The 26,185-nt window shown below is 41.6% G+C and overlaps 1 protein-coding gene across 2 annotated transcripts; it reads left to right on the forward strand.

Moving 5' to 3' along the window:
* The first annotated feature begins 748 nt into the window (after positions 1-748).
* sec24b (SEC24 homolog B, COPII coat complex component) lies at positions 749-26,185 on the forward strand. 2 transcript variants are annotated; one of them, XM_069669571.1, is made up of 24 exons: positions 749-943; positions 1,612-2,292; positions 2,747-2,896; positions 4,908-5,039; positions 9,543-9,626; positions 10,009-10,172; positions 10,863-11,047; positions 11,142-11,244; positions 12,962-13,088; positions 13,198-13,307; positions 13,509-13,621; positions 13,872-13,990; positions 14,744-14,799; positions 14,931-15,137; positions 15,755-15,878; positions 16,720-16,878; positions 17,016-17,189; positions 18,268-18,378; positions 18,731-18,906; positions 19,442-19,579; positions 19,809-19,913; positions 21,124-21,216; positions 21,811-21,914; positions 25,132-26,185. In XM_069669571.1, exons 1-24 carry the CDS (start codon positions 850-852, stop codon positions 25,244-25,246), a joined length of 3,624 nt encoding a protein of 1,207 aa, XP_069525672.1. In that variant the 5' UTR covers positions 749-849; the 3' UTR covers positions 25,247-26,185. The 2 variants fall into 2 exon arrangements, with proteins under 2 accessions (XP_069525672.1, XP_069525673.1); XM_069669572.1 differs by lacking the exon at positions 4,908-5,039.

Consider the following 26,185-nt stretch of genomic DNA (forward strand, 5'->3'; position numbering starts at 1 on the left):
TTACAAATAGATATATAAAGAAATAATGCTTCCTGGTATTTGTTGACTTATTGAGTCATACTTTGTTAGAGAAAGGTATCTATAGTGTATTTTAAGATAAGATAAGATCATCTTTTTTGACCCCCCATTGGGGCTCAAACAACAGTTATAAATACAAACAATAATAGCAAGGATAATAAGAAATAAAGAAGTAATAATAAATATAATAATATACTGTGTATACTATTATTTACACCCTTTTACTTGTACGCTACCAGTCAAAACTTTGGACACATTTTCAAGTGAATGGGAAAGTGTGTCCAAACCTTTGACTGGTAGTGTATATGTAAAAATAATTGCACTGAAAAAATATACATATATGCATACATACACTACTTATACATGTATACACATACTGCAAATATACAATAGGCAGTAAATGGGGGGGATACTGACTAAGAGAATTATGATCACATAGTGGTTGTAATGCTGGTGTCTGACTGCAGACTTTATATATTTATATAAAATGGATTAAAAAGTTAAAATAAATAATTATAGAACAAAAGTCTTTTCAATTAAATAATGCCATTGATAAATTAAATTAGCAATACACACTTCAATAGAAAATCCACCAGAGGGAGTGATAGGACCATAGCACAGCCAGGACTCCGTTAAGATCCTCAGCATCATCCGGCTGGAGGCTTCAACTCTCAGCCGAGCGGACCTGGCCAGGCTGCCCGGGTCTTCACCCACCACCAGCAGCAGCCTTTCTGCCGCATTCCTGGGCCGAAACCAGGATTTGACACAATACAGCACATGTGAATTTATCCAGCCGTTTACCTGTGGGTATAACGACGGAAGGACCAAACGATGTCCGCGCCGGGTTTCACAAACCTGAACAGCTCCGTCAGCTACAGCCAGAACTCGACGCCGAACGGAGGAGCTGCGCCCCCCCATCAGAACGGTACAGCAGGCCGGGGGATGCGATTAGCTAACAGGCTAGCATTAGCATGCTAACTCCCTGTGATGTCAGATAGTTTATTAAAATCGATTGTTATATTTTTTATATCATTAGATCTCTCGTATTAATTTTAACAGTAATATGAATTATAAATTAGAGTGACGTGTAAATTCTACAGAAATTTTGTGTTTTAGCTAATGCTAGTTGCTAACACTAGCTAACTTCAGAGCTAAGCTTGGTACTGACATGCCAAGGAGATAGCGGCTTGCATATAGCTATTAAGCTAACGTGAAACAACAGCTAGCTAAGTGTTAGCAAGATAATACCTGTGTGACAGGTGGCGCATCATCATTTTATAAGGTATGTTTTAAATGAAAACCCTGTTTAACAACAGGTTTATTTAATTTACACAACAATAATTGACTTTATAGCGATGGTTTTGCTGTCAGGGATGCATATTCAATTGAGAGCTAACTGGGAATTAACTCGCAATGCTAAAGTAACAGATGCTGATGAAGCCTGTTGTTTACAGCTATTGATAATTTATGTCGAGAACTCTATTTGTGAGCTTTTACCTTTTGCTTGACTGTAATCATAAATGAATTATAACACAAATGATTGACATCAAGCACACTGACAGTGTATTTTTCTACCCCCTCCCCTTTTGTCAGGTCCAGCACAGACATACCAATCCATGTATCCGCCTTCAGGCTGCTATGGAGCCCCACCTCAACAACAGAGCTATCCCACTATCCCTGCCCACTCTACTACTGCTCCAAGTAAAGCTCCCATTACGAACAGTGCCCACAGTGCTAGCTACTACCACAGCAACCATCAGCAGCATCAACAGCAGCAGCAGCACCACCACCCCCCTCAGCATCATGTAGCACCCTCCTCTTACAGTGCTCCTCCGTCTCAGCCATATGCTACCCTCCCCTCTTCAGGACCACCACCATCAAATGCCCAGTATAACCAGCAGCAACAGCAGCGTCCACCTTATGCCACTCCAGGATCTTACTATGGACAGCAGTCATACAATACTCTCCCACCACAGCACTCCTCTCAACAGCAGCAGCAGCAGCAGCCCACTTTGGTACCTGCGCCGGCTAGCGGCCCTGGAGCTCCCCTCTACCAAATTGTTTCCTACCCGTCTGCACCAGGAAGTAGCCAGTACGGCACCCTGAGTTCCACCCAGAACACCTCCACGCCCGGAGCCATGCCCACCCAGATGGGTGCACCCCTACATCAGTACAGCACCTCTCGGCCAGCCTCCACAACAGCTGTGCAGTCTGGGTACAGTGTGGCTCCTCCTAGTCAGCTGGGGCCGACAGTCAATGGTCAAGGAAACACAGGTATGTGTGATTTACACTGAGGAGGAAGATTCCATTCCATTGCTTTAAAACAAATAGTATTTTCCAGAGCATTTTGTGTTGCAGAAGTATGTATACCAGCTGTGTTGGTCAGTTACAGCTTTGAATACCATATTGATTTAAGGGGAACGCTTTTGCTGCCAACAACTTGAAAGCTACCCCACATTCAGATGCTCCTTGGATGGTCCCATTTTCTGATTTTGGATGCCGTTCTTCCAAGTTCAGTGTTCTCTGAAGCTTTAAGACATTATGTGAAAACAGCATGGACGCTACATAGAAAATGTGTTGCACTTTGATTCTCAGAACTAAGCTAGGTCTCCTGAGTGTGAGTGATTTTTCAGGAGCTAGATTTTTGGTTATGCAGACATTCACCTTCCATTTGAAATGTTCGTACTATTTTCTTCTTTGGGTTTTTTTTATCTTTTCTAAACTACAGTCCACCAACACTATGACCAAAGCCACCAGGCTTCTCTGAGCTACAACTCCTACGGCAGCATCACTCACAGCAGTGGTGGCACAGACACAGACCGACCGCCCTCAGGGACCCCCTCCACTTCAGTCCATTCCTCACCAGGCCACCACCAAGGTAACACTCTCTCTCAAGGAGACTCTGACACAACACATACATAAAAGATGAATCATCTTTGTTGCTGTTCTTAAATGCTGCTGGTACTAATGAACAGTAGCGAGTAAAGTTAAGTTGTTGACTGTTTAAACTGAGAGCTGTTAGCAGTGGGCCTCGTTTATTTATGTTTCTGTATGTACAAGGTTGGAAGTGGACAAACTGCTATTGTGGATTCCCTCTAGACAAATAACTGCAAATGATACTGATAAATAATTGAATGTAATTTCAAGTCTATAGCTGAAAGTTCTTTTGTGAATTTTGATTAATTGTCGAGACAAAAAAACACTTTGTGGTAGAAGTTCAACATGAAATTAGCTTCCTGTTGATGTTTTACAGCCTATTTCTGCATTTCTTTGAGAAGGTATTCTTCCTTCCTTCTTTTCGTTTTAAAACCTTTTTTTCTAACCGGTTTACTTTATTGTTAGAAAAACAGTCTTTGCTCTGCTCTCGTATCTGGCTTTTGTCTTATCTGGTGCATATCCTTCAACAAGCCTATGTTTAGATGTACAGTTTTAAATCCTGCTTATGAATTACAGTGCAAGCGTGTGTGTGTGTGTGTGTGTGTGTGTGTGTGTGTGTGTGAATGGTTAAGATGTTCACAGCTGCACTATGGGTCTGCAGCACTCGAATCTGTTGCACACACATGCACTCTTTCAAATGTGCAGGTGTGAGTGTTTACACAAATTTAAAGGTTTCAGGTTGGAACTTACCAGCCAGCTGCTGGTTTATCTTAGCTTTGACGTGTGAATGTTTCCACTGTCAGCTTAGCAGGTTGAAACCAGAAGACTCTTGCACCAGCTGCACCTGCATTTAACCTTATTTGGGTTGCAAACCATAACAACGCTCTCAGAGCCACATATTAATACACAAGTATTGTTGTAACAGGTATCTCAAGTGGTTAATAAGTGTTGAATCAAATAGTGTAATTATTCTTAGCTGGGTGAAAGTGATATGGTAACACTGGATACATTGATTGGAATAAATATCGCCACTTATTTAGAGAAGAAAATGTTTGGTTTTATTTGATACTTTGTGTACACATACAGGATTTAGGTTTTTTGTTGCTTCTGTTTTTTATTTGTACCATCACCTCGTGGCCTCTAAAATGTTGCTGGTTTTATATGTAAATTTGGGTATAGAGTTAATGTGAAGCAACACACCTTAATGCAAAAGAACTCGTGACTCTCAGCCTCTCCCATGTGACCCGATGACATGGCCTTTTTTATTTTAGCTGAAAGGTCTATTCCTCTTTTGCATGCAATCATTATTTTAAGCACATGTCATTAGAATAGAATGCTGCACGGATAACTTATGTTTGTAGGTCAACCTGGAAGTAAGCATCACTCTGGTAGGCTGGACAAAAAGACTACATTTTTTTATGCATATTCAATTGAGAGCTTGAGAGATTATTTAAAGATTATTTTTACTATTTTTTTTAAAGCCATTAGTTAAAAGCTAATGTTAAAAAAAACATTTGAACCATTGTTGCTTGACTTCAACATCACCAGCTCTAAGCTTCCAACTTGTTCAGCATGATTGTTTAATTCCTGACAACCTCTGTAGTCTCACGTAGCCTTTTGTTATTAACAGCATTTTTTAAACATGAAAATCTCAAAATTCGAAAAAAAATTATTTTTAGATGTATTTTATGTCTAAGATATATTATGTTTTGCTCTAAGTTTATGTTAACCACAGGCCTTATTTAGGGCGTCAAACAGAAACGCATCGCTGAGCCTTGTTTACTTCGAAAGGAGGAAACTGAAAGAGCAAAAATGCAAACTTCTTCCTGCAGCACTCTCTTGGTATTCGGGTAGCTTGTCTGCTGAATAGGGAAAACTAGCGAAGCTTTTATCAATGAATGTAAGAATGTGTCTCACTTAGTTTTCTGCTTCACTGCCGACACCCTATCTTCTGTTAATTATCCAGTCTAGAAAGTTTTCTTATGTACCTCTCCCACTCCCCCTTCCAACAGGCGTGCAGTATGGATATGTTGCTAATAGTGGAGCTAGCTCTGCCTCTGCCACCACCTCAGGCCCAGCAGCAGCCCCCTCGTCATCCAGCTCTGATGATGACGATGATGATGAGGAGGAGGATGAGGAAGCAGGTCTGCTTAAGCTTTTACCATCCCACAAGCCCCTCTCCATCCACATTAACTCATTCAGTCCTAAACCTTCCCCTTTAAAAAGAAAACTACATCCATCATTTTTATTACTGGTGCGTCTCCATCCCATACCCAAACTACGTCCTCCTTTGTGTCTCCTCTTCTCCACAAAGCAACATGCATTAATCAGTGCACTGCTCATCATTCCCCTTTCTAATAGGCTAATCTGATTTTTCCATCTCCTCCCTGCTACTTCTTCAGCAGCCTTCACCCCATGCTCACCTTCTTTCCCCTCACAGTCCTCTTTTAAAACTATATGTACTCTGTTGCTCCATATCTGAAAACTGACATGAAATGTTGTCTCTCAAAAAGGTGAGAGGTAAGTGGGTCTGCATTTATCTTCAAATTGGCTTACAAGGAGAAAAGATAGTTGTAGTCTAATTCCCAGATCAAATCCAAGTCTCTTGAAACTTAAGTGTTGTTAAGTTATTAGTTCCAAAACAAATAGATACACATTGATTGCTGTTGGTATAAAGTAATTTTGTAAACTGGAACAATTTAAGTCTTTGGCAGTCTCGAAATGTTGGTCTTTGTATCTCTAAAGTGTTTGAAAACAGCTTAAATTTTGCTCTTAAAAAGACCTCTGAAATTGTTATTGATTGTACAAGTTAGTTCCCACCAATCTGATTGGACAAGAGGAATTCCATGAGTGCCAATATAGAGAACAACATCCCTGGGACTTTCCACTCTGTGTATCACTCTGCCTCAGCCTTGTATTCTGAATACTGTTAATTAACATTACAGCAGACCGTGTACTTCTACATTAATCAAGCTGGTACCTCTGAATCGCACAGAGGTCTCTTATTTCACTGGTTGGCGATAAATTAAAATAAGCAGATGAATGTACATCAGACAAGTTGTGGAACTAGTTCAGTTAGTGAAGCAAAAAATAATAATCTGTTGTTGATTGTTACTTTATACTACTACTTGCCACTTGTATAACTGTTGTATAAAAGCGATATCACACTCGACATTGTGATGTTGTACTGGATATCAGCACGGCTGTGATTCGGTCGAACTGCCGGAGATAATCACTCCCTCTGGTGTGATATTGCTTAATTGAATATTCTTTGGTTTTTGGACTGTTAAAACTAGAGATATAAAGGTCTAAAAAGCAGGTCTAAAATTGCACTACGTTAAAATTGTAATCCTGTTTGGGATCTGAAAGGAAAAAAAGCATCGTTAGTGGAAAAAGTAACTTCTTGTTAAATATACTGAGCACCATAACACTGAACTGTGCTGCCCTCACAGAGTCTCTTTGCGCATATGTGTTATGTACCACTCGGGTGTTCTGCTGATGACTCTCCCTCAGGAGCTGTGTCATCAGCCAGAGGTTAACAAGTTTTTAAATATAGCCCCTCCTCTCCCAGCAGGCTTGGGCTCCCTGTGCATGCATGTGTTTGCTGACTCGCCTGCTCCTCACGAGAGAGCACGGGCAAGTGAGATTTAGTCTGTACAATTAGCACTTCTTTACACATCTTTTAAAGGAAACAGACGCTTGTTTTAGCGCTCATTGTTTCCCCTTGTGATACCTCCAGCTCTCTCAGGTCTGTCTGATGCAATGAGATACCAGGTGTTGATTTCTAGATGCAATGGTTATATCTGAATCAGAATTAACATAATTACTATATAACTTTCGTTACAAATGCTCTCATCTTGGTCGGCAACTGGTCGTCCAAAAGACAATAAGAAATCCATAAGACACAGAAAAGCGGCATATTCTCACATTAAAACAGGCAGTAACATCAAAGGAATCCCACTTCTGCCTTTGTCTTCTTGTGTCCTCTTTCTGAACTTGCTGAGTCACCCTGACACTAGTGCCTGAATGACGAGCAACGTCCCAGGTGAATGACATAAGATGTACCTGTAGTCGTGTCAGAGCTGTGGCAGGACGCAGCTGATTAAACAAACACATGTTGCATCGTGTAACAAATGCTGAAGATGTGTGGTCCAGAGAAAGATCTAGAAACTCTCCAGCCCTGATAATCAGATCAGTGTCACTTGTGAGAAGCAGATTAGAAAGGGGGATGCAGTCAGCCACAGTATGAACTGAGCTTTTATTAACAGTAATCAGTGGTGGCAGCAGCAAACGGAGTGGGCTTGGGGCTAGAAGTCTTGAGACCAACAGCTGAGGGATTTTAAAGAAAAGTGAAATTAAAAACAATGCAACAGTTTGCTTTACATTTATGATCACCTCTGTACATCCCTTTAATTCATCTATGAGATTAGAACAAAGGAACAGAGGAAGAGGAGAAACTTGAAGGCTAAGCTGTCCTGGTGTCCTCCTCCTCCTCCTCCTCCTCCTCCTCCTCCTACAGAGCAGATAATCCAGTAGTCTGCTGGTCCGATTTAGCCAGAGATAATTGGATCCCGTCCCGTCCAATGAGCTCTCTGCCAGACTCCTGTCGTGTCTTGGTTTGCTGATTTTGATCCCTCCTTCTGGCCCGCGTGGATTAATGGGTTCATTCAAATATTCGACCCGTGTAATCCTTTTTGGGGAAAAAAACTCTTTTCATTATCGGACATGAGAGGAAAATCAGTCCGTAATGCAATGCTACAAGAGTTTACTTGGGAGGGATTACTTTTTGATTTATTTGATAGGGTACAGTGAGAATCAGACAGAAGTGTGACCACAGAGGGAGAGAGAGTGGGAGGACATGTCAGACCAGGACATTGCAGTTACATTGTGTACTTCTTAGGCTGCACACAGACTAATAAAAAAAAGACCTAATAAGCTATTAGGAAAAATCTAAATTATAACAGCGTGGGCAGCACAAATTACAATGAACTTTACCTTTACAATTTAGATTTGGGCCACTTTTAATAAGGATTTTATGAAGTCTTTCTGAATTCATGTGACTTTGACTTCACTCTACAAGGATAGTCTTCACGTTTTTGTCTCGGTCCTGACAGAGCTGACTCAAAGTAGTAACAGCCATTGCTCAAGGAAAAAAAGCATTATTAAAATCTGGATCTCTTTTTCCTCGTTCTTGTCCTTGTCATCTACTCTACTGATGAGGAAGGGAAGGGACACTTAGGGGGGGAATCACTAAGAATGAACTGCAGTAGCTGATAGATCAAGATCCGACTGACAAAGTAAATTGCACTGATGATATTATATATATATATTGTGGATAAAAGCTGTCTGCACCTTCACTCTCTGCTGCGCGGTGCTGCGCTCTCAGGCAGTAGTTGAACTCCACACTGACGGATCTCAACTCCATGCACAGTTCGATTAAGAGCAGGGAGAGGATGGGGGCAGCTCTTTGAAGAGTTTATTGTAAAGTCCAGACTCGACAAGTGTTCACTTGTTTCAATGTAACACAGCTTCATTTGTTTAAACGAGCGTGCAACAGCAGCTCGTCCAATAATCGTGCGTAGCGGCTCCAGACCATTTCCACTTGTGTGGACAAAGCGTGCCTGTGTGCCAGGGTTGAGCCTCGCACAGCCCTGGACTGATTGGTCTCCTGATTATAATAATAATGACAAAATATTATTAACAGACTGTATTTACAGACAAATACATTTTCTGATCACACAAATGGTGGAATTGTCGTCATGATCACTGTAAACTCAGAGCGTGACAGCCCTGCGCTGCAGTTCCCACCAGCTCTCTGCAGACGGTAATATTTTCACTCTCTCTGCGCGATGCTGTGAGCGCTGGTGTTTGTGAATTAGATGCTTTTTGCCACGAGGCTCATTTGCATAGAAAGAGGCCAGATTTGCCCTGATTGTTTGCATAGTGACTCATTTAAATACGTGCAAACGGCACCGGAGCACAGAGACGCTGTTTGCTCTGCAGCTGACTTTGGGGTGCATTCAGCCCTCTGCGTGTGCTTCGAGAATTTAGCGAGTCTTTTTGTGTCATTTGAACAGGTTTTGCGGGCGCAAAAGCCGCACAATCCTTTAGTGAATTCCCCCTAACAACCATTTCGTACCCATCATGTAATCTTTTGCTGCTCTTCTGTTTTTGTCCCTTATATTTGGCCTCTGTTTCCTCCATGTTTTCTGTCCTCAGAGGCCTGCGCTGTCCAACAAAAATCCGTATGCCAGACTTAAGTGCATCCTTTCATCATGTCCTCTTCAGCCGTCTTTCTCTCTGTCTCTGAGGCCTGAGGGAGTTGAAACACGGCACTTGTCATGGCCAAACAAAATCTACTTTTCATTTGCTTTAATGATTTTCTTTTCCTCTTTAGCTCCTTTAATCTCGTTTTCATCTTGACCCTAATTCCTTTATTGTAATTGATTTTATCTACATCTTAATCATCTCCGGCCTTCACTCTGTTTTATTTTTCTGGTATCTTCCAACCGTTTTGTTTTTCTCTCTCGGTGGGTCCTTGTTTAACCATTTCAGGTCCTCTTCTTTATTCCTCCAGTCCTCATCCAGTCGCTGTTGTTTATTTCAGGTTTTAATTCTTTGTGTTTCACTCTCTCTGCCTCTCTCAGGTGGAGACACTTCCTCGTCCTCGACTGGCAGTGCCTCTCCGGTGCCCAACAGCTATGATTCCCTGGAAGGGGGCAACTATCCAGGTATAAATGGACTAAATAACAGGCCTACAAACAAAAATGTCTCATTACAAAGCTGCTTAGCAGGACCGGCTGTCTTTATTCAGACTTCTTAAATCGTTTGAATACAAATGCAGCATAATTGTATTTATCTTAATTACTTAAAAATGATGAAGCGGGTTGAACAAGTAGAACACGTCTGTGTGACATCTGCAGTGAAAGGATGATGAGATGCACTTCTCAGATTATGCAAAAGCAATGATGAAATTGGAACACACACACACTCACATTTCCCACATTACTATCACATGTTTAAAATACACTGTGCGACTTCACTGTTTAAACTTGTAAAAACATTTAAAACACCTGTCTGCAGATTTCTTTAACACTGAACTCTTTTGTCCAGATTCCATGCAGCCTTCTAACGACATGACCAACCAGGCCGCGCCCTATGGTAGCTATGGTTACCCCAACATGCAGCAAGCCTATCATCAGGGACCTGCCTCCCACGCTGACTCCTCCCCCTCTCATGACCTGTACGGACAGTCAGGCTACCAGCAGTACCCCCAGGTGAGGACACAGCTCCTGTGACGCAGTTCTTTTTATTGTTGATGTGGTTATTTGTTATTTGCAAGTGAAACACGTTTTTTTCCAGCCTGGTTTCAGATCTCTGAATTTCCAACCCAAGCCCTAAAAGGTGTGCTGTTGCCCTTATAAACAGCTGTTTCCTTCTGGGAGAAAATACCAAACTTATCAGGGCCTTTGTGGGCGGGACTTAAGTTTGAGCTGAAGAGAAAGATCATCTTAAGCAAACATACAAATAGAATATTAATAGAATTTAAACCACTCTATGATTATTTACAACAACCAAGCCACTATAAAAGATTACTTTACTGTTTTGGTGTACTCTCACTGCTGTAATAGTGACAGACAGACACATTTAGCATGTAGTTGGTGAACATGGTGGAGAATTTAGCAGCTAAAAGGCAAGATAGTTTCTTCTGCAGCTGGTAGAGAACAAAGACTGTTTTCTAACTTCTTTGCCATACTATCCAAAAAACGCGTGTACTCGAAGCCTCTTGTGATGCAGATTTTTCCACTGATAACTGCTAATAAAGTTGGTACAGAAACTATGTCTCAGCAGTGACCTTTTCATTGCACTTTGGCTGTAAGTTAAGCTCAAACCTAAATAGTGTTCCTGCTGTATGATGCATCACAAGAATAAAAGCTAGTTACGAATGTCTCTCCATCCTTCTGCAGCCGTTCCCAAACTTGTCCCAGCTGTCTGCGGCTCTCGGGGGGCTGAGCGGGGTGCCAGAGCTGGAGATGGAGGCCCTGCGGCCGGTCAACCTGCTGCAGGAGAGAAGTCTGCTGCCCCCCAGACCCCTCGAAGCCCCCGAACCCAACCTCAGCCCCGACCTCAAGAAGGTCAACTGCAGTCCACAGTCAGTAAAGTTTTCTGCGTCTCACTTACACACACTTAATCTCTCAGTTTGTCTTTGTCTAATTTCTCTCTCCTCATGTTTCTCTTCTGTTCAGGACATTCAGGTGTACGCTGACCAGTATCCCCCAGACCCAGGCTTTACTCAACAAGGCCAGGCTCCCTCTGGGCCTCCTCCTCCACCCCTTCAGAGACTTACAGGTATGCTCTAATGCCTACAATCCCCCCAAAACTCAATATACAGTGGGGTATATAAAACACAAAACTTGACAGTTATCTTTGCTACCGTCTTATAGATAAATTAGCTCAAGATATTTTATGGGGATTTGGGACTCTCTTCAAAATTATTGTAGCTGGTTGGTCTTTTTTGTGGGCCAGTAGCAACGATTTTGATTTGAAGTTGCTGATTATTGCCTGATTGGGGCAATCGAATCTTTAAAATATCATATAAAAGCTAACTGATGACTGGGGGAAGTGTGCCAACATACAGTATATTACATGGTTTTCCTGTGACTGAACCAGTTATGAGTCTGTAGTCTCTTCTTTGGGACGAGCAGCTGCAGTGAGAGCCGGACCGTCCGGAGGAGGAGAATAACAATAACGTGCAGGAGGTGGTGTATTTATAGAGGTGTTAGTTGATGTGGTCTCAGAGGGTTTGAACTGATACCACTTTAGAAGCAAGTAGGAAGTCAACAACACCAGCCGAATGGTTGTAGTCTGGAGGGTATAGTTTTGCAGTGGCCTGGATGAAGTTGTGAAAGGCACCTGATTGAGGTTTTCTGTCTCGTCACTGTCAGATTTCCTTTTCCATTCACCGTCTTTAAACACTGACGTATCCCGTACTGTGCTCTGTTTAATGTTTACTTCATGTGCCGTCTTCAGTTTTGTAGATCTCTCTGTCGTAGCTTCAGTTTTTGCATCGTTTCGTCTTTGTTGCTTTCTCTGCTGTTTTTGTCTCTTTTCTTATTTCCCTCTTTAACTAGACCGATGTTAAACTTAGCGGACTTCTTTTGGCAGATTGACGTGATTACAGTTAGTCCTCTAGATTGTGTGATTAGAGCCGCATCCCTAGCAACGGTCTGTTCTTCATAGCAACGGTCTGTTATCGAGAAATAGCAGACCTCAGAATGCTGTAACTAACCAATTAGAATGAAGTATTTAACATAGCTGTGTAATAATTTAAGTTAATCTACAAAGGTCTTAGTAAATGTAACCAAGCAAAATCGTATTTTATTCACTAAGTAAAACAGATTTAAACTCTTGAAACTACAAAATACATCGACAGTCTGTAATGGACTTTTTTGGTGACAAAGGCGCAGTCAGACTGTACCAGACTACAGTTATTTCTGCTTTCATATGAATGACTGTAACTTCATGGACACAGGTTTCACATTCACCATGGGTTTCATATATCACACTACACAACTCGGCACTGATTTGACTTATAAAACAGATATGCGCTCTCCTCCACAAGACTTACGCTGGAGCAAAAAAAGAGTTTAAGTGGGGAAAAAAATTGCATGAATATTTGGTAAGTTGCAGCAAAGTATAATGAGGGGAACAATAAGCAGTGTTTCTATCAGAAATAAATGGCCTACGCTCTCAGGTGACCCTGGTACACCAGCAGGAGAAGTCTGCGATAACACAAATATCAAAACAGCAGAGACAGAAAAGTTGGTCAAACAAAGATTTCATCAACCACATTCTGTAAGAGGCAGAAACAAAGCTTCTCTTCAGGCGTCAGCTGCGGCATGAATAGAGGAATGTTTTGAAAAGGTCACAATTGGAAAATTGAGGCGGGGGAGTAAAACTTGAAAAGCAGCATGAAATCTAAAATGTTCAGCTCACCAGACTCATTTTTACTTTCCCTCAATATTTACTCAGTCCTTTCTCTCCTCTCTTGTTTCTCCCTCTGCAGCAGCTACCGGTGATCACGTCAAACACGATAGTGCGCTGTCGCTCCTGTCGCACCTACATCAATCCGTTTGTCACCTTCCTGGACCAGCGCAGGTGGAAGTGCAACCTCTGCTACCGGGTCAATGATGGTACGAGTCCTATCAGGAGTTATAATTATATTAATCCAGTGTTAACTCCTATAAATCTATTGGTGTTTCACATGTCTTACTTAAGTCTCTCTTTCTCTTCCCTGTTCAGTTCCAGATGAGTTTATGTATAACCCAGTCACCAGGTCGTATGGCGAGCCCCATAAGAGACCAGAGGTCCAAAACGCCACAGTGGAGTTCATCGCCTCCTCAGACTACATGGTGAACTGTCTCTTTAACTTTCTGTTGGGTGATTGTTTGTCCACTAGAGGGCAGACTTGTCTTGGTGCTACAACATCTGTAGGCCAGTGTGTTCCTTTGCTTTGATTTAACAGATACAAGAAAAAAAAGAGAATACATGCAGACTTTTACAGAGGTCACAGTCTGCAGATTTTTATATTGCCCTTCCTCTTTTGTGTTCAGTTGCGTCCCCCTCAGCCGGCAGCCTACCTGTTTGTTCTCGACGTGTCTCACAACGCTGTGGAAGCGGGCTACCTGAAATACTTCTGTGAATGCCTGCTGGACAACCTGGATAAGTGAGTGCTGATGATAATCAAAGCAACATGCATACATGTGGCTGGTTTATGAGTTTGTTTGTTGGCTTTAGTAAACACAGATGTGTTCTGTGGGAAGCCTTTATTTGTTTTTAATGTTCATTCTACGTATATTGGTTCTTTTATTTGATATTGTGTTTTAAGCCTGTTCAGCACTTTGGTCAACCGTGGTTGTTTTTAAATGTGCTATATAAATAAACTTTGACTTTAAAACTTTTGCTTTTTGCTTCAGGTTGCCCGGAGATTCACGCACCAGGGTGGGCTTCCTCACCTTCGACAACACGATCCACTTCTACAACCTGCAGGAGGGACTGTCCCAGCCACAGATGCTGGTGGTGTCGGACATAGACGGTACGTCTGCACACTTAAACCAGGCTTTGGATTGTTTACACAGGAAAGAAATATCATAGTCCAAATACATTTTTTGGCACCTACCAAAAACCTATTATTATGATCGATCTTTACCCACAGATAACTTCCATTTTTTTCCCCACTGTGTAAAAGTTAATGTATTGCTAGTCTTACTGTAATACATATGCAGCAGTGTGCAAGTGTTCCCAGATATATGGAAGATTAAATCATCCCTCTCTGCTCCCAACATCTGAGCCTTTGTTATCCTGAGGTGTGCATTCACCTCAGGTCATGAACTTATTTTTAAAGTACAAAAATGTGACATTTTCAGTGATTTTTATCAGTGTTGACCATGATGAGCAGGTCATTATCATTTGTCAGTATAGGCTGATCAATATTGTGCATCCCTTATTATGGAATAAGCATGGTGTAGAGGACCAGTAAGTATGTAAGAGGTTGGAAAGCTTCTCAGATGCACAAAGGTTTGACTGACAGGACGAAATACAAAATTAAATTATATTTTAATGATTTACTCCTCATGATTTCTTTAGCTTGAGGATGTCTGAATCTTAAAAAAACTGTGCAATGTTTAAAAAAACTAAATCATCAAACTCTAATGTTGCAGGTTGATCACCTTTGCAATAACGTTTGCAAGTCATTTGGGCTACTTTTTGAGTATTTAGAAAGCTGAAAATTGCAAATAATCTTTCTGCTGTGATCCAAATGTCTGTTTTTTCCTTTTTTTTGTTCCAGATGTCTTTATACCGTCTCATGACAGTCTAATGGTGAACCTAAAGGAAAGCAAAGAGGTATGCCCTTTGTTTTTCAAAGCATAAAGAGCCACAGTTACTCTTTGTATAATTACACTCTCATTCAGTGATGTCTATTTTCATTTCCTGTAATTCCCCCTCCTCCTTAATTTTATTTCTCTCTCCTCAAGCTGGTGAAAGACCTGCTGACGTCGCTGCCGGCCATGTTCAGCCAGAGCAAGGAGACCCACAGCGCTCTGGGCCCGGCCTTACAAGCAGCCTTCAAGCTCATGTCTCCCACCGGGGGCCGCGTCACCGTGTTTCAGACCCAGCTGCCGACACTTGGGGCCGGGGCGCTGCAGTCGAGGGAAGACCCCAACCAGCGCTCGAGCAGCAAGGTATGAGACAGTGGACAGATAATGTTTCTTTGGTTGCTTCTTCCCCCAAAGACTGAGACTCTACTTCTAAGTGATAGTTGGCTCAGCGTTCCTGTGATTTATGAAGCCTAATACAAACCGCATGATAGATGACATACGATGACACCCGTATCAAGTGGATTTATTCTTATTGTCCTGGCATTCCCAGCGCTCTCTGTCTCATATTTATATTCCTGAGCTTTTCAAAGCTGTGTTTTTGTCATCTCATGACTGTGATTTATTGATGCTGATCATTTGTGGTCTATTTTTTGAAACTGAATAATCTGGCAAGAAGTTACAGCAGTGGTTTCCAAAAATTAGAAATAAAGCAAACTTAGAACAGATGTGCTTTCTTCTCAGGGAGTGATTTTCGTGTCTCTGGCTTCTGAGCTTTCAGGAGGGTTTTGGGCTGAAAAGAGGAAAAACACTTGACAAATCCTTTTCATAAACAGCCAACTTACAGTACATGCCCTATTTTTGTATCCTCCCAAATCATTTTATGTACACTGAAATAGAAACAAAACTACACAAGCTTATTTAGCACAGGAAGCTTTGAGTAAAAGTGACACTCCTTTAACCTGATGAATTCTTATTTTCAGGGAGTTCAGCACCTCGGCCCGGCCACAGACTTCTATAAGAAACTTGCACTGGACTGCTCAGGTCAACAAATTGGGGTGGATCTCTTCATGCTCAGCTCCCAGTACTCTGACCTTGCCTCAATATGTAAGTAACCACTTAGGGGGGAATTCACTAAAGGATTGCGCAGCTTTTGCGCCCACTAAACCTGTGCAAATGACACAAAGAGACTCATTCTTGAAGCACACGCAGGGGGATGAATGCACCCCAAAGTGTGCTGCAGAGCAAACAGCATCTGTGTGCTCTGGTGCTGTTTGCGCGTATTTAAATGAGTCATTATGCAAACACTCAGGGTAAATCTGGCCCCTTTCTATGTAACTGAGCCTCATGGCAAAAAGCACGTAATTTACAAACAGCAGCGCTAACAACACCGTGCAGTTAGAGTGAAAATGTTAGTGCCTGCAGAGAGCTGGAGGTAACTGTACCGCAGTATTATAAGTATTAAGTATAAGTATTATAAGGGCGGTGAAAGTAGTAAACACCTGTCGAGTCTGCCCCCTCCTCTCCCTGCTCATCATCCATCTGTGCATGGAGTTGAGACCTGTCAGTGGGCGTTCAACTACTGCCTGAGAGCGCAGCACCGCGCAGCAGAGGGTGAAGGTGCAGACAGCTTCTCTCCACAATCAGACACAAAACAAGACCAACCCGCACAAATCTGCAAAACTTTATGGGCGTGTTGAACATCATCTTACCTTGAGATGGAGCAGATAGCGGGGGCAAATGATGCGCAATTTTTGGTGCTTTCAGCAGCTGCAATTCATTCTTAGTGAATTCCCCCCCTTGTGTTTTAACGCTCAAAAGGCCATTAGTCTTACTGGGTCACTATTTCTTTAGTAACTTGAGCTTCCCACTAGGGGAGTTTTTATGTTACTCTAATAAGTGTCACTGTAATTAATACATTTCCGTTCCTCCTCTCCCCGCTCTCCAGCATGTATCTCCAAGTATTCAGCGGGCAGCATCTTTTACTACCCCTCCTTTCATTTCATCCACAACCCGGCTCAGCTGGAGAAGTTCCAGAAAGATCTGGACCGCTACCTCACCAGGAAGATCGGCTTCGAGGCGGTCATGAGGATACGATGCACTAAAGGTAACTGAAGTCAGACACACAAACGAGCCCTGTGCTCAGGTGTGAAATAGAGTTTAATAGTCATCAGAGGATGTAAATGCGTTTCAGATTTGTTTGCACTGATTTTGTCTCTGCCCACGCTCTCTCTTTGGCTCCAGGTTTATCCATCCACACGTTCCACGGTAACTTCTTTGTGCGCTCTACTGACCTGCTGTCCCTGGCTAATGTGAACCCAGACTCTGCCTTCGCTGTCCAGATGTCAATCGAAGACTCTCTGGCAGACTCGTCTCTGGCCTGCTTCCAGGCTGCTCTGCTCTACACCTCCAGTAAAGGTACGCAAAACCTAAACAGAAGCTTGAGGTTTTGTTGGCTTTTTCCCAGGTACGAGCGTATGAAGACATGTTATTGTGAAGTGCCGTAAAATCCGGAATATACGTTGCACTGGAATATAAGATGCAATCTGTTTTTATACTGGTATGTGGATTGTACCGGTATAAAGGACGCAGCCCACTTTTTACATAAAAAAATATGTTAAATCTTAAATTTTACGGTAGTTTTCCTGAAAAGTGTAAACTCTTTGGTCTAAATTCTTTGGATGAATTAAGGTTTTTATTGGTGTATAGTATGACTTCTTGTATGACAGGATTTATAAGCAGAAACGGTGTTAGCAGATTGAACTTTCTTAAAGTTATAATCTCGAAGATCTCAGTTTCGTTCTCTTTGGCGGCAATTACGGGAGCACACTTCCCAGATATCCAGACAGTGTTGCATGTCTGACGTCCACGGTTGGCTCTAGTTGTAACTCACTGACGGTCGCTTTCCTTTTTAGACTGTTTGCCTTCATCTGAGCGTCGAATTTGTTTCCTTTTCTTTGGATTTTCACTTATTTTTGAAGTTGTATCTGTAGTCATCCATCTTTTCTTTGTTTGTTCAGCCATAGTAGATTACTGTTTACTCGCAACACTTGCAGAGACGGGAAAAGCAGCCGCTTAGCTCCGCCTACCCTCTCTGGCAGACCAACCACTGCTGGCAGCTTGTGATTTTTTCTGCGAAAGTCGCACCAGTCTGTAATACTGCAAATGCAAAGGCTTTCATCAGTGGGCCATAGGCTCAATCACCATTGTGTTACCTCATTCAGCGATAGATAGAGACTCAACAGACGTTTATTTAAGTGAAAACCTTCAAGATTATTACTTTAAGAGAAATTGTCACAAACCTGTCTTTATGTCTGAAAACTTTTTTGGTTTCCATCATACAGCCTGATTGTACAGCCACCTAAGTTTATTAAGTAGATCCTCTCTTTATATAATTGTGTTTTTTAAATGCTGTCTTTGGGAAGAACATTCTCCTAGCATGAAAAGGTAAATTATTGGTGTTTTTATAACCATTATTCTCCGTCTATCCCTTTAGGAAAAAGGAGGATCAGAGTCCACACACTGTGTCTGCCAGTCGTCAACCAGCTGAGTGACGTGTATGCTGGAGCTGATGTTCAGGCCATCACATGTCTGCTAGCTAACATGGGTGAGTCTTCTGCGTAAACCCTCAGCTCACACTTTTCCACTTCCATTGCTTTAACTCTTTGTCCACATGCAAATAAACCCCACATTTTTTAATTCTAAATATATTTTATTATCTATTGCTTTTAATATATTTTTTAATGCTTTTTTTATCTTGATGTACATTAGTCTGTAAATCCGTCTGTAACATCCTATTTTGTCAAATTAATCTACAGCCCTTTGAATTGGATTGGTTTACAAGGTTCTTAATAAATACATTTCTTTTATTAATACAGTAGAAAAATTGTTGTTTATATGAAGCAATAAAGCAAACTAGATGTACTAACATGATTGCATTGTTGAAACTCGTATTTCAGCTATCGACCGGTCGATAACGTCCAGCCTGTCAGACGCTCGTGACGCTCTGGTAAACGCTGTGGTGGATCTCGTGAGCGCCTACAAGAGCAATGTGTCAAACCTGCAGCAGTCCGGCCTCGTCGTCCCCGCTGCTCTGTGCCTCTTCCCGGTTTATATCCTGGCTTTGCTGAAACAGGTGCGGCTGCTCGACAGGAATCACGCACATTCCTTGTTAACACCTAATAATCCACCCTGAAATCAGTATTACACATACAAAAATATAACTACTTTTACATCATTGCTGCCCCTCCCTCTACACTTACAGTCACACCGGCTGCCTTTAAGTTCAATGACTGTATTCATCCACCCAGGACTTGTCCATTCATACATCCAGGGTGTGTCCACTTTCAGACACACTCACAAACTTAGACAAATACTCCTATGGGTCTGGACACATTAGTTTACACCTTAATCATTAAAAATAATTTTCCACTGCTGAGTCATGATTAGGGTAGAAATTAGAGGTGGATAAAAAGTCAGAATTCGTTATTTGACACCGCCTTAGTTTAATGAAGCTTACCTTACAACAGAAGGATTTTCAAAACAAGTACTTCTTCAAGTACTCAAATTAAAAAAATAGGTTAGAGACGGTACACAGGTCAACAGGAAACAGGAAACAGGAATCACTAAGGAAAGACTAACGTGCAGTAAAATGTTTTATTTCTTTCCAGAAAGCGCTACGGACGGGCACCAGCACGCGGCTGGACGAGCGAGTCTTCGCCATGTGTGAGTTCAAGACGCAGCCGCTGCAGCAGCTGATGAAAATGGTTCATCCTGACCTCTACAGGCTGGACGACATGTCCGACCAGGTAGGACACGGACAGGACTGACTAAACTAGCTTGTCGCCTAAATGTAATGTGGCTGAGAATGAAGCGCTGGAGTTAAGAACTTGCTGAGCAGACATTGAGCTGTTAGACTGTGGAGTGCAAAGAGTAACACTTTTACAATCCACTGACACAAGTTAATTGTGTTTTCTTAAAACACAAGCATCACTTTGTGTCCTTGTTCTAATTCCACCATTTGTGTCGCACCTGCAGGGGGCGCTCCATCTGAACGACACCGTGGTTCCCCAGCCTCACCTGCTCCACCTGTCTGCTGAGAGAGTGTGCAGAGATGGAGCTTTCCTCATGGACTGCGGCCATGTAAGCTTTCACTGTAATTTGTTCACTACACTCAGAATGTCAGCGGCTGTGGAGATGATGTTTATCATCTTTTCTCATGTATAGTTTTATTTCTCTTTTAATCACAAACATTTTTATTTGTCTTGTTTCCCTTAACAAATGTAGTATGTAAGTTATAAACTTCTCTCTCTTTTAATCTTTTAATATAAGTCAAGTGCATGTTTTTTTGGGGGGCCTATAAGATAAGTGATAGCTAAGGTAAAGCCCTTGTGGACATTTGGTTTGACAGTAGGAACCTGTTCATATAAACAGCTGCAGAGTTTTCATTCAGCTTTAGTGTCATGTGATTTTAACGGGTTTTGCCACCCAGAAATATTAAAATACAGAGAGGAAAGGGGTGCTGTAGAAATGTAGCTTTTTGTCAAGATTAGAATTAGGTGATATGCTATTACCGTAACATCTGGAATATAAATCGCACCAGAATATAAGACGAAATCTGTTTTGGGGGGTAAAAAAGGTTTTCTATAGCTGAAACGTGAATACATGTTTCAACACTATTTTTACTCAATTTACTTTAATTTGAAACGCATTCAAAACGCACACAAATTACAGCCTACCATCTGTTTTCACCATGTCGAGTTTGCAATCCTGCTAGCTACCGGTGCGGTCGTCGAGCCCAGCCTATGGTAACGTCGATTGCTGTGAGGATGGCGGCTGCACTGCCGATCATGACGAAGCTTTAGCTAGATTATAGCGCCATTGTTTGGGTAAAATACCGTAACACAATAAAATATCTCTCTGGTATATTGGTCTCACCGGTATATAGGATGCAGCCCACCTTTTAGATGAAATAAATGTATTAAAAATGCATCTTATGCACTGAATTTTAAGGTAATTCATTGTATTGGATTACCTGGAAACCTCATTTGTCAATCAACTTTTTACTGTGTGCTTATATTTAAGTCCATACAAACACTTTTTTATGTGTTACCCAAAAACCCAAAGTGGCAGCTTGTTAATAGGAATTATCATGAAGTGAAGTGTTACGTCTCCACTCTGATCTTGAGTTCACAGGTGATAGGTACATGGTTCGCTTACATGATGAGGTAGAAGTGAACACAGAGCATCCGATGTTGATGTGACATGAAAGTCAGATACTTGCTGTTAGGACACCATCTTTGGAAGATTATAAACTCTGTACTGAAGCTGTTGTCTGTTTCCGTCTGTGCAGGTGTTTTATCTGTGGATCGGCAAATGCTGCAACGAGATGTTCATCAGAGACGTTCTGGGCTGCCCCAACTACAACTCGATACCCGCCAACATGGTCAGTAAGACAAACTTTGATGCAAAACTAACATCCGCAGCTGTCAGGACGAAGTTTCCACCTGATCCAACATGTGAGGAAATGACAGAGAATAACTGTGATTAGGGAAATAAGGGCATTGTTTCACTGTTATTGTACACACACCACCGCCCAGTTGCTGCATGAATGATGCAATGCAGCATTCTACGTTTTTCCTCTGAAAGTGAGTCACAGATTTAATAGAAGAGTTCTGCTTTCCTCTCGGTGTTGTGACAAAAACAACTCGTACAGCAAAACAGATTTGCTTGTGTAGCTTTTCTGCTGTTTTAACAGCTCGTGCAGCTACCTAGAAAGCTCTGTCATTACCACGGTGTGGGCGTGATGTTAACAGCCAGAACAAACAGCGGCCGTCAGCGCTTGTTTATGCTGCTTATTGTATTTTTCTAGAAAGGGGTCGATGCTACCCAGAGCCACCTACAATCCCAACACTCCGAACCACGCAGGCATATTTCTGTTGACCACATTGTGTAGGCGAGATGTGGACCTACATTATCTGAAACACGCAGCCGTGAAAACAATGTTGTTGATGTTTCTCCTTCTCTCTATGAATCCCAGAGCCACATTCCTGAGCTGGAGACGACTCTGTCTGAGAGAGTGCGAGCGCTCCTCGACTGGCTGCAGGACAACAGAGCGTTCAGCTCCATGATACACGTCCTCAAGTAAGCACCGCCGCACATCTGGATCCACATCTGACTTTTACTAACACTCACAGACAAATGTGACGGTACACATCCTCTGACATCCAGATGATGGGTTTTTAGAAAGTCTTTTATTTTAATGTTTGTAAAGTTGGTCAGATTTCTTCACAGTGACCTGAAATTACCTTTAACAGCAAACTGAGTTTCAGTTCGGTCCCAGAGGTCCAACATTAGGAGGGTGCAGCGTGAGGAGGCACCACCGTGAGTCTTAGTCTAATGTTGAGTAAAGAGGAGTACAAGTTTAAGGAAGTTTATATAAATTATCTTTACGTTTTCTACTGCATAGAAACATAAATCTCTTCAGGTTGTTTATTTTAAGAGCAATGAAGACGCCACACAACGCCCACTTTGTTCTTCACTCGACCTAAAGGGAGTGTAAAACCTGAATGTTTTGTCAGGACATGATGCCCAACTACCCATATGTGAAAAATATTTCCAGACTCAAGACTTTAAGGCGTGTCCCCGGTAAGTGTGTGAGTGTTCAGGGCTCAGCTGTTGAGGGCTCTGATGCCGACTTTTCAACGCCTAATTGCAGACGTTCCTTTGGTTTGTTACCCAGAGTTCATGTACAAACCTGATTGTCCCGCCCCCCCACTAAATATTAAAGTAGTATTCAATAAAGTTTGAACAAAAACAAACCGAAGTGTGAACAAAGCAAGCATGGAGGTGACGATGACAACATGACGTTAGAGCACATTTTTAGAGATCTTTGTGTTTTTCAGTTTATATTCACAAAAGATAAACAATAATGTCTTTCAGACTTTTGATAGTTTGCAAAAACATTCAAACATGTTTCCAGGAAACATATAGACTTTAGACTTTAGTGTCCCTAGTGGGGGAATTATTTTTCTCAGCCAAAACTCTTAGACAAACACCATATTGTAACATCATCTGCATCAGACAGCAACATCCAAAGAAGTATAACCTAGCATCTCACAACTGTTGTATACAGTACCCAACAAACAGTGCCTGCTCAGTGGGGCCTTTACTAGGGCAGCTATGGCTGCAGGTATCAGGCTTTTCCCAAAGCGGGCTCTTACACACAACATCTGATGCCGTGATAGTGACCCATTGCTGATTTTTATGCAATTCTCAAACCCTCACGGACTCGAGCACTGCACGCCTGACATCATTAAAGTCTGTGAGGGTTCAGTGCTCAGGCTTTAGGGTGGAGATCGGGATTGGGCCATAGTGTCTCTCGGGCTTGAAGACTTATGGCTGAAGTGATAACTCAATAAATAATAATACAATTTTAATAAAGAAGTAAAAGAAACTATTTTTGAAATTGATGAATGATCAGAAATTATTTTATGATTTATAAATCACTTTGTGGTTCCAGCATCTCCAAAGCAAGAATTTGCTTAAGTTTGGGGCTGTTGTCTGACCAAAACACGCCCTTTCAAAGACTTTGGGTTTTTTTCCCTATTTTTAAATGCTTAACTTAAATTATGAATATAAAAATAGTCAACAGATCTTATCTTTTTTAAGGAGGTGGTGACAGGAAATAAAACTTTTCTGTAACAAGTGCACCAGGCTGGAATTGAACTGGAACGTTGCAGTAAAAGTTTATATTATTTATGTCATGGGGGGATTGTTTGCCTCTTAAACGCACTAACTCTGGACTGAACAGAAACAGGGTGTGCTCTGTTTCATGTTAAACAGGAATCTGAGGTTGACAGAAAAGTATTTCCAGTGTAAACACATAGTAAGCAGTGAGCTCACTGATTGACAGCGGTGGTAGAGACTTCCACAGGGAGCTCATTGTTTCTACTTCCTGTCTCTCCTCCTCTGTGGCACTGCATTGTTACTCAACCACATGTTTACACCACAGTGTTGTTGTGGAGGATGGCTGATGTCAGAACAAATGGACTGAACAGCTGAGTGGATGTTTTGCATCACTGACTGATGAGAAATGGACGTGATAAGTTGCATCCTGAGAAAGTTGTACAAGACGTAGATGAAGTGATGTTATAAATGACTCGAGGTTATCGTCATTAACATTTAATCCACCAAATATTTTCTATATTGATGCATGCCAATATAATGTTGGAAAACATTAAAGTATTTATAAATTCCCAGAGCTCAATCTGCAGCTCCAGAAAAAAATAGGAGACTACTGCAAAAGTATGTTTTTCTCTGGTTCTATTTATATGTTTGTGTTTGTGTAAAATTAACTTTAGTTTTATTGTAAACAACATTTCTCTCTACTTCCAAATAAAATATTCTCATTGAGGTCTTTCATTTGCAGAAAATGACGATGTAGATGCAAAAAATATGTTTTTCAGAGCTCGAATAACACAAAGAAAACAAGTTCATGTTTAAAGGTATAATAAGTAGGATCTCTTTGGCATGCTCTCCTCCAGTCTGTCACAGTGCTGTGGGTGACGTTGGGCCGCTCTTGGAGCAGCTCGGCTTTGTTCGATGGCTTGTGACCGTCCATCTTCCTCTTGATCACATTCAGGAGGTTTTCAATGGGGGTCACATCTGGGTCGGGCCATGACATCTCTCTCTCTACATGACATGTACATGACATGTAGAGAGAGATGCTGATTTAAGGAACATTTGGAGTGCTCTCTTGATTTTTTCCGGAGCTGTGTATAGTCAGTTCTCTTGTTTTGTCCGATGAACTTGTAAAAACCGAAGATATTCAGTTTGCTAGAAAGCACCAAATCCTCTAATTTTAGAAGCTAGAACCAGCTAATGCTTCGCTTAAGAAATCAGTAAAACAATTACACAAGTGTTAATATAGTTTTCTTTGGATCGACTACTTTTGCCTACCCTGTAATGTGACCCAAAAAATGAGCATTTCCTTAATTAGGTGGTTGTATTTTTTGTGTACACATGTGAGTGTCTTTACCAGGACACCAACCGCACAGTTCTCCCCATGTGTGCGTTAACTGTTGGAGATATTAGCTTTATTCAGGGGGGCAAAGTGCCTGCCAATATGAATGTAAAGTGCCAAATATTGGCTTTAAATTTCTGGTCAGATTTGTACTTTTGTTCACTTAATTTACAATCAGGAAGTTCCTCATTTGAATAACAATGTTGCCAAGTTTAACTCTTTTATTCAGGCAGAGCTCGTGCCTTGTAGTAGTTTGACGTATTTCAAAAGGCCAATTATATTTGCACTAGTAAAAAAGAAACACTTTATAACGCTCTTGTCTTTGTTCTCCTGCAGGGAAGATGCTTCGGCTAAAGCTACCTTCTTCCAGCAACTGGTGGAGGATCGGTCTGAGTCGGCGTCTTCATACCAAGAATTCCTGCAGCACGTTCAGCTGCAAATGTCCAAGTAGGCTCCAAATGACACAGTGAGAAACGTTGAACCCTCGAACCCGAGCGAGAAAAGGATTTCAGCCTCGTAGAGTGAAAAACTAGTGTTAGCCAACGGAAGGACACACATCGCTTCTTTCAGACCAGTTTTAGCGAGGTATGAAACAAATCCACCCTCAAAGCTCATTGGTCAGCTGGCATTTGACCATCAAAGAAGGGGATGATAGTTGTAGAAAAGAGTTAAAGAAATAAATAAATGAAGAATGAGGGATTTATTCCACTCTGAAACGAATCTTTGAAACGCTCCTCTAGCATCATGTCGCTGCCCCGTTCAGCCTCTCGTTACATCATCGCTCCTGAGAACAGAAGGGGAAAGTTGAGCCAAGAAGATGCCACTCCAACACGTTTTAGTTTTCTTTCCGTGAGCCTCACATGTAGCTAGTGCTGTCCTATTTTTTTATTATTGTTATTTTTAATTTATTCCCTTCCTTTCACTCCCTCAGATTTATTTTAAGACCCTTTTGAATACACTGGAGAACAGAAACAAGCATTCCTTCTGTTGTTTTTCGGCATGTGCTTTGAAGTACGAGTCGCATGTCTTTGTTTGTTTGCTGCTAGTCTGAGGATAGACGACAACCACAAGTCTGTGTAACGGGATTTAATTCGACAGTGTTTGGATGTTGAAAACTCCCCATGTTGGCTTCCTCTTCTCTCCTCCGCTGTGTCAACTCCTGATTTGTCGAACTTTAAACCCCCTTCGCTCCCAAACTGTCAACAATCTTCTTGTCATTTGTTTTATTTTTTTCCAGGCGCTAACTGAAGTTGCTTTCCACTTTGTAACTATTGAAAAGAATCTTTTATGTGCGATAATTTATGAACCAGCTTGTTAAATAAAAAAGAAAAACAGAACTTCTTTTTCTTGTGATGCTGCCGTCAGTGACTTTATAAATAACCCGGCTTAG

The sequence above is a fragment of the Semicossyphus pulcher genome, unplaced genomic scaffold (genome assembly GCF_022749685.1).
Source record: "Semicossyphus pulcher isolate SPU_LCO1_2020_fin unplaced genomic scaffold, fSemPul1.0.p SCAF_2, whole genome shotgun sequence".
In the NCBI taxonomy this organism is placed as follows: Eukaryota; Metazoa; Chordata; class Actinopteri; order Labriformes; family Labridae; genus Semicossyphus; species Semicossyphus pulcher.

What these genes read in the sequence shown, in the direction of transcription:
- sec24b (XM_069669571.1), top strand. Translation starts at nt 850, where the DNA reads ATGTCCGCGCCGGGTTTCACAAACCTGAACAGCTCCGTCAGCTACAGC. An exon ending in GGAAGGGGGCAACTATCCAG is followed by an intron (nt 9,627 to 10,008) that starts GTATAAATGGAC and finishes TCTTTTGTCCAG; the next exon opens with ATTCCATGCAGCCTTCTAAC. An exon ending in ACTCGATACCCGCCAACATG is followed by an intron (nt 21,217 to 21,810) that starts GTCAGTAAGACA and finishes TATGAATCCCAG; the next exon opens with AGCCACATTCCTGAGCTGGA.